Here is a 16,050-nt window from a genome sequence, read left to right on the forward strand (position 1 = left end):
CAAAATAAACTATAATCTTTAAGCTGGTTGATCTTCTTGAACGATCGGCCTTTGGGCTTGTTCTTTTTGGATGATCGGCTTTGGGCTTGATGATCTTCTTGGATGATCGTCCTTGGGCTTGTTGATCTTCTTGGATGATCGACCTTTGGGCTTATTGATTTTCTTGGATGATCGACTTTTGGGCTTGATGATCGGCCTTTCGGCTTGTTGATTTTCTTGGATGATCGGCCTTCGGACTTGTTGATCTTCTTGGATGATCGGCCTTGGGGCTTGTTGATCTTCTTCGATGATTTGCCTTTGGGCTTGTTGATGTTCTTGGACGATCGACCTTTGAGCTTGTTGATCTTCTTGGATGATGGGCCTTCGGGCTTGCTAATCTTCTTCGAGGATTAGTGTTCGCACGAGGCTTCTGGAGAAACTTGTTTCGTGGAGTTGAACATAAGTTGGTATTGATGTTGATGTTAATTTGATGCGATGTGGTTCAATCTCTTGTGCTTAATCCTCTAATTCTCTCTTGGTTGAATGTATAAGCTTGATGTATAGTGTGGATGTTCTTGAGCTTCGAGTCTTGGAAGAATGCTTGTATCTTCAAAGGACTTCAGTCTTCAAGCGTGTTCAGAATGCTTGTATCTTCAAAGGACTTCAGTCTTCAAGCGTGTTCAGAATGCTTATATCTTCAAAAGACTTTAGTCTTCAAGCGTGGTCAGAATGCTTGTATCTTCAAAGCACTTCAGTCTTCAGAATGCTTGTATCTGATTGTAGAGAATTCCCTCTAAACTCTCTGGAATGCAGAATTACTGACCCTTGGAATGAGAAGAGCTATTCTATTTATAGAGCTCTCTGATGGACCTCATGGGCTTGGGCCAAACTTGGGCCTGACCTTTGGGCCCTATTGATTAGACTTGGGTCTGACCTTTGGGCCAAATTAATTGGGTTTGGGCCCATTTTGGCATTTTAGACCCAAATTAAGCTCATATTTGGGCTTAGCTGGATCAATGCCCAAATTATAACGTCAAATTGGGCGAAATTAATTTTACTTAACCCAATGTTCATGACGGGAACACGTGACATCATCAGAATCCGTCTTCAATTCCAATTTGGGACTCGTTGACTCTTTACTGGTCCTAAATTTGTTGATTTTGGCATTTCGTGATTAATTTAATAAACGACGTGGTGATCCGTGATTGGTCTGAAATTTCTCCTCCAACAACATTGTTTAGATTTAAATGGATATTTCTTACTTAGGTAGATTAACCAAGATTATATGGACCCAATCTATTTATAAAATAATATAAAGAAGATGCAACATAATAAACCTTCACATTCAATTCGCTAAAACATTTCATGCTAGAGACTTTAATTATTACATATAAATATAGGCAACCAAATTGCTACAAATTCAAACGTGCAAAAACTAAGATCGTTTCATACTAAAGTTTAGAGGATTAAATTATTCTCCGAAAAAAGTTTAGCACCCAAAAAAGTTGTGACGTTCCACCAAAAGATTTTGCGTTCTAATACCTCACCCATACGTTAAATTCAGAAGCAATTTTAACCTTAATTTATTATGTAGCACATACATACATACGAATGGCACATAGATGATTAATTTAACCTCCTCCTGTTGGTTTTCTCAACATAATCGATGAGTTTATTAAGTTCAGACTCGCTAATGAGACCATCGCCATCATCATCAGCATGAACCATGGCGTAGTGAGCTTTAAACAGTGGGGCGTATGAACCCACCATACCGAAGGCCTGTGTTAACTCGTTCTTATTGAGAAAACCATCGCCGTCAATGTCGAATCCTGTGAAAATTTCTCTGATCTCTTCCCTTGTAAGATGCATATTTGGTAAGGTTGTACAGGGTTTCACGTTAATCTGTGTCAAGTCAGCCATCAATTCCTGCTTATCAAGAACTCCGTCGCCATTGATGTCGCGCATCTCAAGCACCAGGTTTGCTTCCTTCTCCGATAGAGGTCTTTGGAGTGCAAGAAAATGACCTTCCATCTTGTCGTTGGCTTAGGGTTTTAGTTAGAGCCGGTTTTTGGTTTTGTTTGATATCATTAAGTAGTGAAAGAGATTGGTATTTATAATGCATTATTAAAAGTACTCTCTAAATTTCTTCATTGGAATCATATTCCCATTTCATTTTTTGGCTATATCAATTAAGTTTGTGTTTTTTGGCTTTTGTTTTGTTATAAAAAAGATAATAAGAAAGAACAACATGTGCATGTATTACATTAACTTTTTCTGGAAAAAGATATACTTCGTAAATAAGTAATGTATGGAAAATTTTATATGAATGTAAGAACGTTTAGAGCAAAATGCAAAAAATGATAAAAACAATGTTAAATGGCTCATTTGTTTAAAAAAATATTCCAATTTTTAAAAGTTATAATATTATCTCGATCTTTTATAAACATTTAAAATCATTTTTACCGTATAAATTTCTTAGAATGTTAGAGGCATATTGAGACCTCGAACAGAGTGAAAACATATAACCTAGAATAAAAATTTTGATTACAACATCATTCTAGATCATCGTTATATCGTTTTAGATCCTAATTTCGGTAAGATATTTTAATTATTTCTAAGATAGTTTTGAAATGTTTTATATAAAGTTGCAACTTTTGAAAGAATAAAAATATTTTAAAAATAAATGAAAAAGTTTAAGAACATTATTTATAATTTTGAGTTGTCAGTTAATTGATGTCATTTTTGTTGATTAACACAAAAACCCACGTTAATTCAAATTCTTAATTTCTTACTCAGTTTATGATGGCACTGTATTGAATTACTAAAAATATACCTCATATCAATATGGTTACTCCAAGTCAAACCTTTCTAAAGATGGGCTAATATTCTTAAAAATAATAATAATAAATAAAAAGATTATAAAATTTAAGAACAAACCATTAAAAGTAAGATGGTAACCAAGATGAGCCTCTAAATATATAATTATAAAAGGTGGTTTGACTAGGGTTCATCTTATTAAAAATAAATGTATCCTACCCTTATATGGGTTGTAAATTTATTCTTCCTACGTTTATTGTCATCCAAAGCGCCTTTTTTCCATTCATGCACATATTCCAAAATTCTTCTTCAGCTGATAACGATTGAATTCGAAATAACACATCCTTAATCATGAACATTTTAAAATAGTTTTAAATTATAGTACACATTAACGTAAATTCAAATTTTATTATTCTAAGTTTAACTATTTTTTTTCTTTGGAATAAAATACAAAGATAATGAAGGTCGGTAGGTGTACCGAAACATCTTAACTAGATCGATACCTTCCTAACACTTTCATCATCGCTCGAAGCAATTTCTATTGATCAAATAAAAGACCACACGAGTTTAACTACTTAGCATTCTAAACAAACAAACGTCCTAAATTTATACTACTAATATAAACTCAGACTTCGAAATTTTAAGTTCAACCTGTCTATTTTAAAACATTCTTCTAAAAGTAATTATACATAAATATTTCATTTTAAAACATTTTTTTATTCAAGAGACATACTAAACACATGCTAATTGCTAGTCAATTGATTGGATGGCAAAGAACATTGTTGTGACGTTAAAATATCATAAAATTTTAAAAGGAAGCCTATGTCATAGGTAGGAACTATACTAAGGATGGGTTTTTTTTTTTTTTTTATCCCTTCTAATCTAAACACTTTTTTTAATATATTTCTTAAGAAAAGCACCTTTTAATATATATTTTCTTGAGCCAAACTTTTGGCTGCCTTCAAATTAACATAAAATAACTTTAAAGTAATTCTCTATTGATGGTTTCAAAAATCACTTTTTGAAGAATCAATTTTAAGGTGATTTAAAAGTGGAAAAAAAATAGGCACGTATTTTCAAAACTTTGTTTTTGTCCAAACTAAGAAGTACAGACATGGATACGACTATACGATACAGATACGATTATGATATGACGATTCGTCAATTTCTAAAAAACTAAGATACATATACGTTGAAGGATACGCCATTTTTTATATATTATTTTAATATATATTTCTAAAAAATGAGGATACTTATACATTGAAGATACTTTTTCTCTTGCTTAAAAAAGTAGATTGTCTAATTTTAGATTGAAAAATATTTGATGAGTTGTTTGTCTTTTTTCTTTAAAAAAAAGTAACGTATATAAAAAGTATTTGAAAGTATCGGTATCTGCAAGTCTGATACGGATTCTTTGTCTCACATAAAATATGTGTGCTTCATAGGTCCAAACACACTAGAATTTTTTTTTCTTTTAAAATGTCTTTTTGGCCTAAAAAGTTTAGATCCACACACTGTAAGGTCGTTTATTAGATTTAGTTCGTGGAAACAAGGACGAAGATTAGAGTAGAGGGCCATTGTCCAAATATGATGCCTTAAAAAGCTCTAATTTTTTCACCGTTCCCAATTTTTCAGGTAATGTTATTATTTGAAATGAAATCTTTGAATTTACATCTTATAATTTTTTTTTGGTTCAATAATCATTTTTTTTTTTTTTTAAAAAAAGTTAAGTTTATAAATATTATTTCTACCTTTATATTTCTTTTTTTGTTATCTATTTTTTATCAATGATTTAAAAAGTCAAGTTAAATTTTAATAACAAAAAAATAATAATAATTTTAAAAAGAGAATTATCAAAAATAGAAAAATAAGGGAATCTATTTACATAAAATAACAAAATTTCAATATTCTTTGATAGAGGCTAATAGAAGTCTATCAATATCCATTTGTGATAGAAACTAATAAAAGTCTAACACCAATAGACGCTAGAGAATCTATTTAGAAGTCTATTGGTGTCTATCAGTTTTTTTTTTTTTTTTTTTGCTATTTTGTAAATATTTTAAAATTTTTGCTATCTATGAAAATTTTCCTTTTAAAAACTTGTTTTTGCTTTTAAAATTTGACTTGGAATTCAACAATTGTACTTAAAAAATATCTAAATCGTTGTAAGAAACGAGGAGGAAGTAGACTTAGTTTTTAAAAACCAAAAACAAAAAACGAAATAGTTACCCAACGGGGCCTTCGTTTTTTGTTTTTGTTTTTGAAAATTAAGTCTATAAACATTATTTCTATCTCCAAATTTCTTTCTTTATTATTTAATTTTTAACCAATAGTTTAAAAAAATCAAGCCAAAATTTGATAATTAAAAAAGTAGCTTTTAAAAACTTATTTTTGTTTTAGGAATTTGGTTAAGAATTCAACAATTGTACATAAGAAAGATGTAAATCGTTGTAAGAAATAAGGAGAAAATAGACCTAATTTTAAAAAATCAAAAACCAAAAACAAAATGATTACTAAATAGCGCCAAGTTTTTAGTTTCTAGTTCTTAAAAATTAAGTCTATAAGTACCTCTTCCATCTCTAAATTATCTACTTTTTATCAATACTCTTAAAAACGAAATCGAGTTTTGAAAAATTTTAAAAAGTAGTTGTTAAAAATCTCTTTTTCTCTTAGAAATATGGTTAAGGATTATAATCTTTTACTCAAAGAAAGATGAAAACTATAGTAAGAAATTTAGAAGAAATATGCTCAATTTTCAAAAACCAAATGACTACCAAACATGAGCTTAAATATAGATTTTTTTTTTCGCCGAGTACTGTAGTCTCGATTGAGTTTTTTCATTGGCTTTGATATATATTAAATAAACACAGGCTTTACTCCAAAATCAATTGGTGGTGAGATAAGTAATTTATGTATCTAATAATGATTGTGAGCTCTCTTCATCTTTTCAATGTAAATGTTGATTTTAAGTAACCAAACCAATCTATTGAAATTAAACAGAAGTGGTGCAATAATAGAGCAAAATGAACAATTTTAGAGAGAAAAGAAAAGAAAACGACAAGATTTATAATGCTTCGACCAAATAAGGTCTACGTCCACTGTAGTCACTTTTATTAGGTAATTTTGTTTCCTAGTCAAAGTATACAACAGAAGAACAATAACAATGAGATAACTCTATACTTTCCCAATCTCAGCAAAGAATCCAATTACTTCTTTCAGCATAAAGAAGACCTCTGCATCATCTCACTTAAAGCTTCCTTTCAGAGCAAGAAATCCCATCATCTCACTTAAAGCTTCCTTTCAGAGCAAGAAATCCCTTAAATAGCTTAGAAAACTGCTATTCAGATTCACATTACCTCACCCTTGATGCTTCTCTATGATGACTCTCATTCTCCCGATTTCTTCAGCTTCACCTAGGGATTTTATACAAAGCTAAAATGACCATCACATTCTCAGCTCATTGGCGCGCTTTCAGCTGATTCCCTATAATAGAATTTGTTAGGAAGACACGTGATAACATTCCATTAGTTTTGTAAATCATCCTATTAAAATAATCAGACAAGTATCCTTAAGAAATAAAATTAAGCTATTACTTTTTCACAAATCTCCACCTTGATAGTTTATGTCAATTCAAGCAGCAAAAATACCCAACAACATTGACCACCACAATCAGACTTCATCATACAGGGCAAATTTTGAGAGTTTTAAGACAACTCTCAGATTTATCCAATGACAATGGCTGTATAAGCGCATTTACAGCATTATCAATAGAACTAACCTTTTCCAATGTGAAATTTGCTTAGTTAAGAACATCTCTAAGGAAATGAAAACGAACATCTATGTGCTTAATTCTATTATGAAAATTCTGGTTTTTACAAAGATATACAACACTTTGGCTATCATAGAGTACTCTAATAGAATTGTTATAGAGTATTAGTTCATTTGTAGTGTCTTTTAGCCAAATGGCTTCTTTAATTGCATCAGTCGCTGCAATGTATTCAAACTTAGTTGTTGATAAGGCAACAATAGATTGAAGAGAGGTTTTCCAGCTTACCAAGTTCCTAAGATAAGAAAATGCATAACCTGATAGTGACCTCCTTTTATCAATATCTACTCCATAATGAACATCTACATACCTTATCAAATAATTTTGATTAACATCTTCTTGAGTATATAAAAGATCTCCAGAAGATGTGGCTTTTACATACCTTAAGATCCACTCGACAACATTCTAATGGTCTTTTTTGGGATTAGCCATGAATCTACTGACTATACTCATTGCATATGCTAGATCCTGGAGGATTACATACCATTAAATACATTAAGATGTCGACTGCACTAGTATATGGTATTTTAGACATAGCAAGAATAACTTCTTCTATACTTAGAGACTGCATAAATGACAGTTTAAAATGATTAACTAAAGGAACATCAACACCCTTGCATTTTCCATATTAAACTTAATCATGTACTACAAGAATTTTGGGCTTTAATGTCGGTTGAAAACAGTGAAACCGGATGTATAATATCGATTAAAAAAAAGAGTGGATCTTTACTGTCGATTTTAAATCGACATTAAAGATATGTTATAATATTGGTTTAAAACCGACATTAAAGATCCCAATTTATTTTTTTAACTTTAGTAAAAAATCTCTCTCTTTCATTTCATTACCTTTCTTCTCTCTCATTTCTCATTTTTCTCTTACAAACACTGTCTTCCACTTGAGCATACCAATCATCTCCAACGTTCGTGGGTTGTCGTCATGTCGTTCGTGTGCATATCCAACGTTCGCGACTTGTCATCGTGTCGTTCGCGTGCAAATCTAGCTATGCACATCGTGTTTCGCATGCAGATCCAGCGTTCCCGTGTAGATCCGGCCGTGCAAATCAGGTTTTGTGTGCAGATCGGGTGTTTGCATGCAGATTCTACCATTCAGATCGTGTTTCATGTACAGATCCGACCGTACAGATCACGTGTTGATCCGACCGTGCAGATTCGACATTCGTGGGTTCTTCTATGTGATTGTATCATCACGTAGTGGAAGTGACAAGAATCAATAAGCACTCTAATTCATTAAATTTGGCAGAAACTAAAGCATGCACTCGTAGAAATAAAGGGGTTTTAAGACATACCGTTGTAGAACTCTTGAAATCTCGATTTTCAGCTGCAAATCTCTGAAATCTCGTTGTAGACCACCACAAGATCTTCCCCACTATTCTCTTGGTACTCTAGATTGAGTTGTGGGACTCAAAATAAGCTGGAATCAAGAGAACTTGGAGAATAGCTCAGCAGCAACCCACTTCAAGAACTCCTTCTTCAACCCGAATTTTCAGCAAAATTTTATCGATTGCATTACCTCAAATTCACACCAATCTTCTCAATATATTGCAGACCATCATGCAATGAAAATGGCTCATGAGATGCAGCTCATGCTTAGAGTAATTGAAGCTTAAAGATTGTGGGTTCTGTTTGAGCTACTTGAAGATGATAATGGAAAACCCATTTTTTCATTTTGTGTATTTTTCCAATTTCCAAATTCCAAAATTGATTTTAGAAAAACAATTTGATTTCAAAAATAAAAAAGTATTAATTTTATAAATTTATTTTCTAATAAAATTAATAAATAATTATTAAACAATTTAAATAATTCTAGTAATTTAATATCAAATATTTAATTAATTTCAACAAATCTACCTTCATATATTAAAATCAAATTTAATATATTAATTCTCTAATTTCGTTTAATTCTAATTTGAACATTTCAAATTAACTTATAACACTACTCTAGAGTTAATCCATTTACGAGCTAATAGGAGGACCTCGTGGATCTACAGACCATACATGGGCTCCAACAATCCGAGATTAATTGGTTAAACTCATTAGACACCGAATTAATCCCCATTCATTAAACTATATGGGTCACTCCACTAAAGTCCATAGTTGAATCCCCTCACTGTAGATATATTATTCCACTCGATATAACCATGATTAGTAAATTAACCCTTCATAGGTTACTCGTAATAACGACTGGATCAAATCTCTGTTTTACTCCCAAAATTACCTTTGTTCCTTAAGTCCCATTAATACTCTAATGAACAATTATTTTGTGATCCAATTCAACAAAATCGAGTCCCTCTCGGCTAGTAAGAGGTGGGGCCCTTGTTCAAGACCCAGAATCAGCACTTAAGGACACAACCTCTCTACTATCCCTAACAGCGGGTAGGAGTGAATTTCTTCTTGCACCCTATGTCCCCCAGCTATCTATCCCATCTTACCCCTGAAATGAGAGGTTATTGAGCTGATGCTATTGAGCCAACCCTCACCTATGTAAATTTAAGGATAGTCCCGATATAAACAGGAGTTCATAGTTAGCTCAGGATCGAGGTCAAGTTCCTAGGTCATCGCTTTGAAATAGTTAGTCTCAAACAGTAAACAACGTTATAAAGTAAGAATGACTAATTTCGTGGTCCAATCTTGTACAAACCCTTTTGCACAGCGACGCCCCCACTCCTCATGTTATAACATGCACGAATTAGGATCACTTCGTTTGTACCACTTTACAACTTTTTGTAACAACTATAGAATAGGCCACATCCAATAATATTACTAGAATAAGGCACCCAACCTTATTCATATACTATAGATCATTTTGACTATTTACTCGAATCTGATCTACTTTTATGTCTTTACATAAAGTTCAAGTACTCATGTAATAGTTAAAGGACTTTAGATTTATTAAATTTCTATTAAGCAAAACATCTATTCAATAAAAGCTTATTAAATTTTCAGAATAAGTTTTATAGTTTACAAACCACGAATTTTAGGACATAAAATCCAACAAACTCCCACTTGGATTAAAATTGGTAACTTATATTCCAATATATAAGACTGAGCTTCTGAGTTTTATAGAGAAATACAATAAACTAGGGCATCCTATATCCATGGTTTACCATTCGATATCCCATACCCGATATTTCTCCCACTTGTCCTAGGTTATTAATCTGGTATTCCTAGTCTTACTAGGTGATTCTCAATCACTTTAGCCAAGAGAATCATTGTAAACATGTTAGTGTATAATAAGCTTTTAATTAAACTATATGAGATTGCGTTTTATCCTTAATAATGACAAGGAAGTCATACTTTCCTCCCACTACATTGAGGTACTTTCAACTCTTTGAGTAAGATATGTTTGACCTGTCTCCACAACTCTTATTAACAGTAGATCTAGAAATCTTTATACTTTGATCTAATTGATTTCTAGGCATTTTTAAATATCTAAATGTTTGCAAATAGATTTTAACAATTTGATTCTTAACAGAAGTTGCTATGAGATAGAACAAATATATTTTTTTGAAAATGAACATTTCATTCACAACAAAAATATATACAATTTTTTCTTTACAAGATCACAAAAGCAAATAAGATTAATCAGCAACATCTCCCACTGGTCAAGCTGAGCAAGCAGTCCTCAGAAACTAGTTTGCTTGTTTAGCTTTCTATGCTCTCTTCTCGGCAAGGTACTGAGGGTAGTTTCTCTTCCAGTGCCATTCTTCGTTGCAGTGGAAACACTTTTCTTTATCTACAGCATTTTTTTTGCCTTTCTTTCCAGCAGGTTTCTTTTTCCCTATCCTTTTGCCCTTCTCATAGGAATACTCTTACTTTGCAAAGAGGAAGCAACATCAGGCTTGGAGAACGTTCCTCTCTTTTTAGCAATAGTAACATTTACTTCTGATTCTAGACCTTTAGTTCTCAACATAGTCTGGTAAGCCTGTAGCTCATTCAGCAGAGTAGTAAAGCTATATTCAATTTTATTCATCAACACAGTCGTACAGAATTGCAGAAAACTCTTCGAAAGAGATTCTAGAACAAAACCAACTTGACTTTTCTCGTCAATAACAGCGTCGTTTACTTCCGCCACATTAAAGACATGTTCACAAAAAGAGGCCTCCTCTTTTATGCGGTTATTGTAAACGTATTTGATAACATCATGCCTTAGGGTGAAGGACGGTTGTCCAACCATCCCTCGTAGAGATTCCATAATCTCTTTGGTAGTACTCATATCCTCATGTTTCTTCGCCAAAACATCGGATATGCTGTCGAAGATTTGCATGGGCTTTATCATTTGCCCTGATCTATCTATCATACGCATCCTGAACAGTTCGGTTTGTGTTAGAGCTTGGAACGGAAGGACAATCCTCTATTAAGACAAACCACAAATCGTCTATCACAAGTATAGTTTTCAAATTTGATTTCCAGGTTACATAATTATTCTCAATCAGTTTATCCGATGCCAACAATTGTATTATCAAACTCTTCATTCTGAAATTATAAACAAATTCTATAAGTGAATTGTTTTTAAATCCAATCAAATTTTAGCAAATTAATAATATACCCAAGATTATTCTTTTGCAACAATACTACAACAAGACATTCTTGGCTAAATACTATCTCCAGAATAATTCATATTCCGATAGTCATTTAGGTACCATTTTTGGACAGAAATTACTAATTCTTAATAATTCTATAAGTATAACCCCTCGTTTTCAGACATCAAAGATCGACCCCAACTATGCTACCGAAGTGGAGAGTCAAGGTTGGGAATGGACCTAAGAAATCTTATCCATCTCTAGAACTTGAGTTATTCTGAATCCTATGTTACAATCCTCCGAGGGGATAGCTATCGTTAAACGACTAACACATGGCCGCTTAAAGCTAACTAGCAGGCACAACATAGGAATCTCACGGTCTAAACTAATAGAAAAGACCGTAGGATATGTTGATACATTTCCTTCACCTACTTACTATGAATTACTTCCCCTATTTACCTTGTTATTACTCATACATCCACTTTTCGTATGAAGGTCACTCCTAGGGTGACACGAAGCGTCATATGAATCTTACGGTATAAACTATATGGAGACGTGGAAGTTGAAATCATATACTTGATTTATGTTCGAACAACTTCCCCTTATTCATCGAAATCTAGATTTAAGCTAAAAAATAACTTCTGTTTGGAGGTCACTCCCAGGGTGACACGAAATACCGCTTAAATCTAGACTGTGAACTCTTAGGCCCGTGAGAGTTAAAAATAATGTATCGTATATGTTATTAATCTCCCACTGAAATTTTCTAATAACTTTATCATATATAAGTTATTGAACTACCATTGAAATGTTCTATTAAAAAGGTAAATTTATACTTAGATTCTTTTTCGGCTAATAAAAACAACCCTAAGTCTATGTGATTTATCCAAGTATAACACTTATAAATGGACTTAAACCTACGATGTCTAGGTGATAGATCGTTTTATTACCTCACATCGCTCACGTATGCTCATAAAAACGGTTACCAACGCTCAATAATTTTACCATAATCCCCAGGTAGGAGGTGTTTCGTAGACCGTCAACTTAAATACCTCCAGCCTTCGACAGGATTATATACCGGTTGAGTTTGTATCCCGAGTTTTTACAAGTTTTAACGACCTATTTTAACTATTAAAACGAGTGGTTAACCTGCATGAACATGCAACTGTTCTTTGTTATGCATTTTAAATGTCTAACCCAATTTTATAACAACTTACAAAATATTAGACATGCTAAACATCCACAACATACATCAAAGGTATTCAATATTTAATATAACAATTATATTAAATACAAGAAACCCTAACATGCATACTATATATTATAACAAATTATAACATACTTTCAATGCATGTAACATGCTTCCTATGGTGGGGTTTTAAATCTAAGTGGCATACTACAAGATTTATTTAATTATAACATACATCAAATGCATAAATAATTAAACACAGATTGATATAATTTTAGTTTCGGCAAAAACAAGCAAACAAAAGCCTAATTATTACAAAATAGCTTCCAAACCGCTCGTAGCGCTCCAAACCGAACCCAAACAGCTTGAATTGGACCCGAACCGTTTGAACCAAACTAGCAAAGTCTGAACCGGACTAGCAAAGTTTGAATCGGATCGGCCAAAAATCATTTGAGGCTGAACCGGACCAGACCTCAAGAGAACCGGTCAAACCGGTTGTTCTCACTTCATGCTCAAAATCTGGCTAAGACTCATCGTTTAGCATTGACAACCATCGTCTTGCATTTACTTGATCGTTTAGCGTTTGCCTGGTCGTGTAGCATCAACGCTAACATTTAACCAAGCTACATGATCGTGTAGTGTCTTCCATCTATCGCATAGTGCTGTCTAGTGACGGACAATGCTACACGATCACTTAGTGTCTAACACTATCGCGCAGCGCCATCGTCTCGCACGGACAAATACTATACGATTATATAGTGCCATCGTATAGTGCCTCTTATTGATCGTTCAGCATGCTCATAGCAACACGATCGTGTAGCACTATCGCGTAGCGTTTCAACTCATCGTTTAGCTGCCTCACAAAGGTAAACGATCATGTAATGCTATCGCATAGCTCTTCAACGCATCGTTTAGCTCCCACGCGAAGCTACACAATCATGTAGTACCACCGTTTAGCTCCCGCAGATGCATGATCGCCTAGCGCACAACACTTCGACGCTCAATGCCCGTAGCTACATGATTGTCTAGCTTTTCTTCACATCGTCTAACGCCCAAAGCTAAACGATTGTCTAGCACTGAACCTCGATGACGATATGAACAAAGGCTGAAAAACCGGAATCTGCAACTCGGCCTTCTTCACTTATCTCTTCGAGTACAGCTTAATTTCAACTCTAATGATTTCAAATAAATTACAGACACTTGAGAACACATATAAGCTCATCAAACAAAAGCCAATTACAAATTTAATTGAGAAATCAAAGAGAAATTAAAAGCCAAAACTCATAAAACCATATCAGTGCAACAGTTTCATATATCTCATGAACACCCACCAAACCAAAATTAAACCGAATTGAATGCTTATATGATGCTCGGATATTAATTGTTGGATTGCATCATCATGCAACAGAAGCGACATGGATCAATAAGCACTCTAATTCATTAATTTTAGTAGAAACTAAAGCATGCTCTCATAGAAATAAATGAGTTTCAAGATATACCTTTGTACAAATCTTGAAATCTCGATTTCCAGCTGGAAATCTCTCCAAATCTCATTGTAGACCATTACAAGATCTTCTCCACTATTCTTTGTGTGCTCTAGATTGAGTTGTGGGACTCAAAATAAGCTGAAATCAAAGGATCTTGGAGAATAGCTTAGCAGCAACCCACTTCAAGAACTCCTTCTTCAACCCGAATTTTCAACAAAATTCTATCGATTGCATTGCCTCAAATTCACTCTAATCTTTTCAATATATTGTAGACCATCATGCAATGAAAATGGATGCATGAGATGCAGCTCATGTTTGGAGTAACTGAAGCTTAAAGATGGTGGGTTATGGCTGAGATATTTGAAGATGATAATGGAAAAACCATTTTTTCATTTTATATATTTTTCCAATTTCCAAATTCCGAATTTGATTTTAGAAAAACAATTTAATTTCAAAAATAAAAAATTATTAATTTTACAAATTAATTCCATAAACTAATTTTTATAATAAAATTAATAAATAATNAATAAAAAATTATTAATTTTACAAATTAATTCCATAAACTAATTTTTATAATAAAATTAATAAATAATTATTTAAACAATTTAAATAATTATAATTAATTTAATATCTAATATTAAATTAATTTTACACAAATCTACCTTCATATATTTAAGTCATATTTAAATATTAATTCTTCAATTCCATTTAATTCTAATTTGAACGTTTCAAATTAACTTATCACACTACTCTAGAGCTAATCCATTTATAAGCTATTAGAGGAACTTCGTGGACCTACAGATCATGGACTCCAACGATCTAAGATTAATTGGCTGAACTCATTAGAACGAATTAACCCCCATTTGTTAACTAAAGGGTCACTCTACTAAATCCCATAGTTGAACTCCCCTCATTGTAGATATATTATGTCCACTCGATATAACCATGATTAGTAAGTTAACCCTTCACAGGTTGTTCGTAATAATGGTTGGGTCAAATCTCTGTTTTACTTCCAAAATTACCTCATGTTTCTTAAGTCCCATTGATCCTCTAATGAACAATTGTTTTTTGATCCAAGCAACAAAATCGAGTCCCTCTTGGGCCAGTGAGAGGGTGGGGCCCCTTGCTCAAAACCCAGAATAAGCATAAGGGAACAACCTTTCTACTATACCTAACAGTAGGTAGGAGTGAATTTCTTCTTGCATCCTAAGTCTCCAGCTATCTATCATGTCTTACCCCTGAAATGGGAGGTTATTGATCCAGTATTGTTGAGCCAACCCTCAACTATGTAAATCTAAGGATAATCCTGAATAAACAATAGTTCATAGTTAGCTTAGGATTAAGATCAAGTTACCTAGGTCATCGCTTTGAAATAGTCAGTCTTAAATAGTAAACAACGTTATAAAGTAAGAGTAACATATTTCGTGGTCCGATCTTGCACAAACCCTTTTACATAGGGATGCCCCCACTTCTCATGTCATAACATGTATGAATTAGGATCACTTCGTTTGTAGCACTTTACATCTTTTTGTAACAACTACAGAGTAGGTTGCATCCAACAGTGTTACCAGAATAAGACATTCAAACTTATTCATATACTATAGATCATTTTGACTATTTACTCGAACCTAATCCACTTTTATGTCTCCACATAAAGTTCAAGTACTCATGTAATAGACAAGAGACTTTTAGGTTTATTGGATTTCTATTAAGAAAAACATCTATTCAATAACAACTTATTGAATTTTCAGAATAAGTTCTATAGTTTACAAACCACGAATTTTAGGACACAAAACCCAACATCTTCTCGTGAAAATGTCCTTCCACTTCCTCTAGAACCAAATAACAGCCGTTTTAGTTGTCGGACGCCACGCTACCATTGAGAGCGCTCATGATCAGGCTCGCCGCACATCAGACAGATGTCCAGCTTTGGGTTCGCACTGCCGTGGGTTTTTGCTCGGGTTTAAGATGCATTCTGTGTGCATGTAGTCAGTCGCATCTCCTCCTCTGCCGCCATTTCGTGACGTCGCCACTGGTGAATCATCAACTGTGCCAGATAGTGAGTTTTAAGGTAATTAATGAATTGTTTTAGATGCTTGTTCGGGTGATTTTAATTTCATGTTATGGGTCGGCCTCAGGTGATTCATTTTTGTAATGTTTCAAGGTTAGGATCGAAGGTTTCAACCAATTTTTGCCAATTGTCCAGTAGTTAAT

The 16,050-nt window shown here is 33.2% G+C and overlaps 1 protein-coding gene across 1 annotated transcript; it reads right to left on the minus strand.

Moving 5' to 3' along the window:
* Nucleotides 1-1,605: 1,605 nt before the first annotated feature.
* LOC120076051 (probable calcium-binding protein CML36) lies at nucleotides 1,606-2,010 on the minus strand. The gene has a single exon (XM_039029832.1). The coding sequence runs from the start codon at nucleotides 2,008-2,010 to the stop codon at nucleotides 1,606-1,608; it is 405 nt and encodes a 134-aa protein (XP_038885760.1).
* Between the last annotated feature and the right edge of the window lie 14,040 nt (nucleotides 2,011-16,050).

This window comes from Benincasa hispida, chromosome 4, assembly GCF_009727055.1.
Source record: "Benincasa hispida cultivar B227 chromosome 4, ASM972705v1, whole genome shotgun sequence".
NCBI lineage: Eukaryota > Viridiplantae > Streptophyta > Magnoliopsida > Cucurbitales > Cucurbitaceae > Benincasa > Benincasa hispida.

Excerpts from the sequence above, each read along its gene's own strand:
- LOC120076051 (XM_039029832.1), bottom strand. The coding sequence starts at position 2,010 with ATGGAAGGTCATTTTCTTGCACTCCAAAGACCTCTATCGGAGAAGGAA.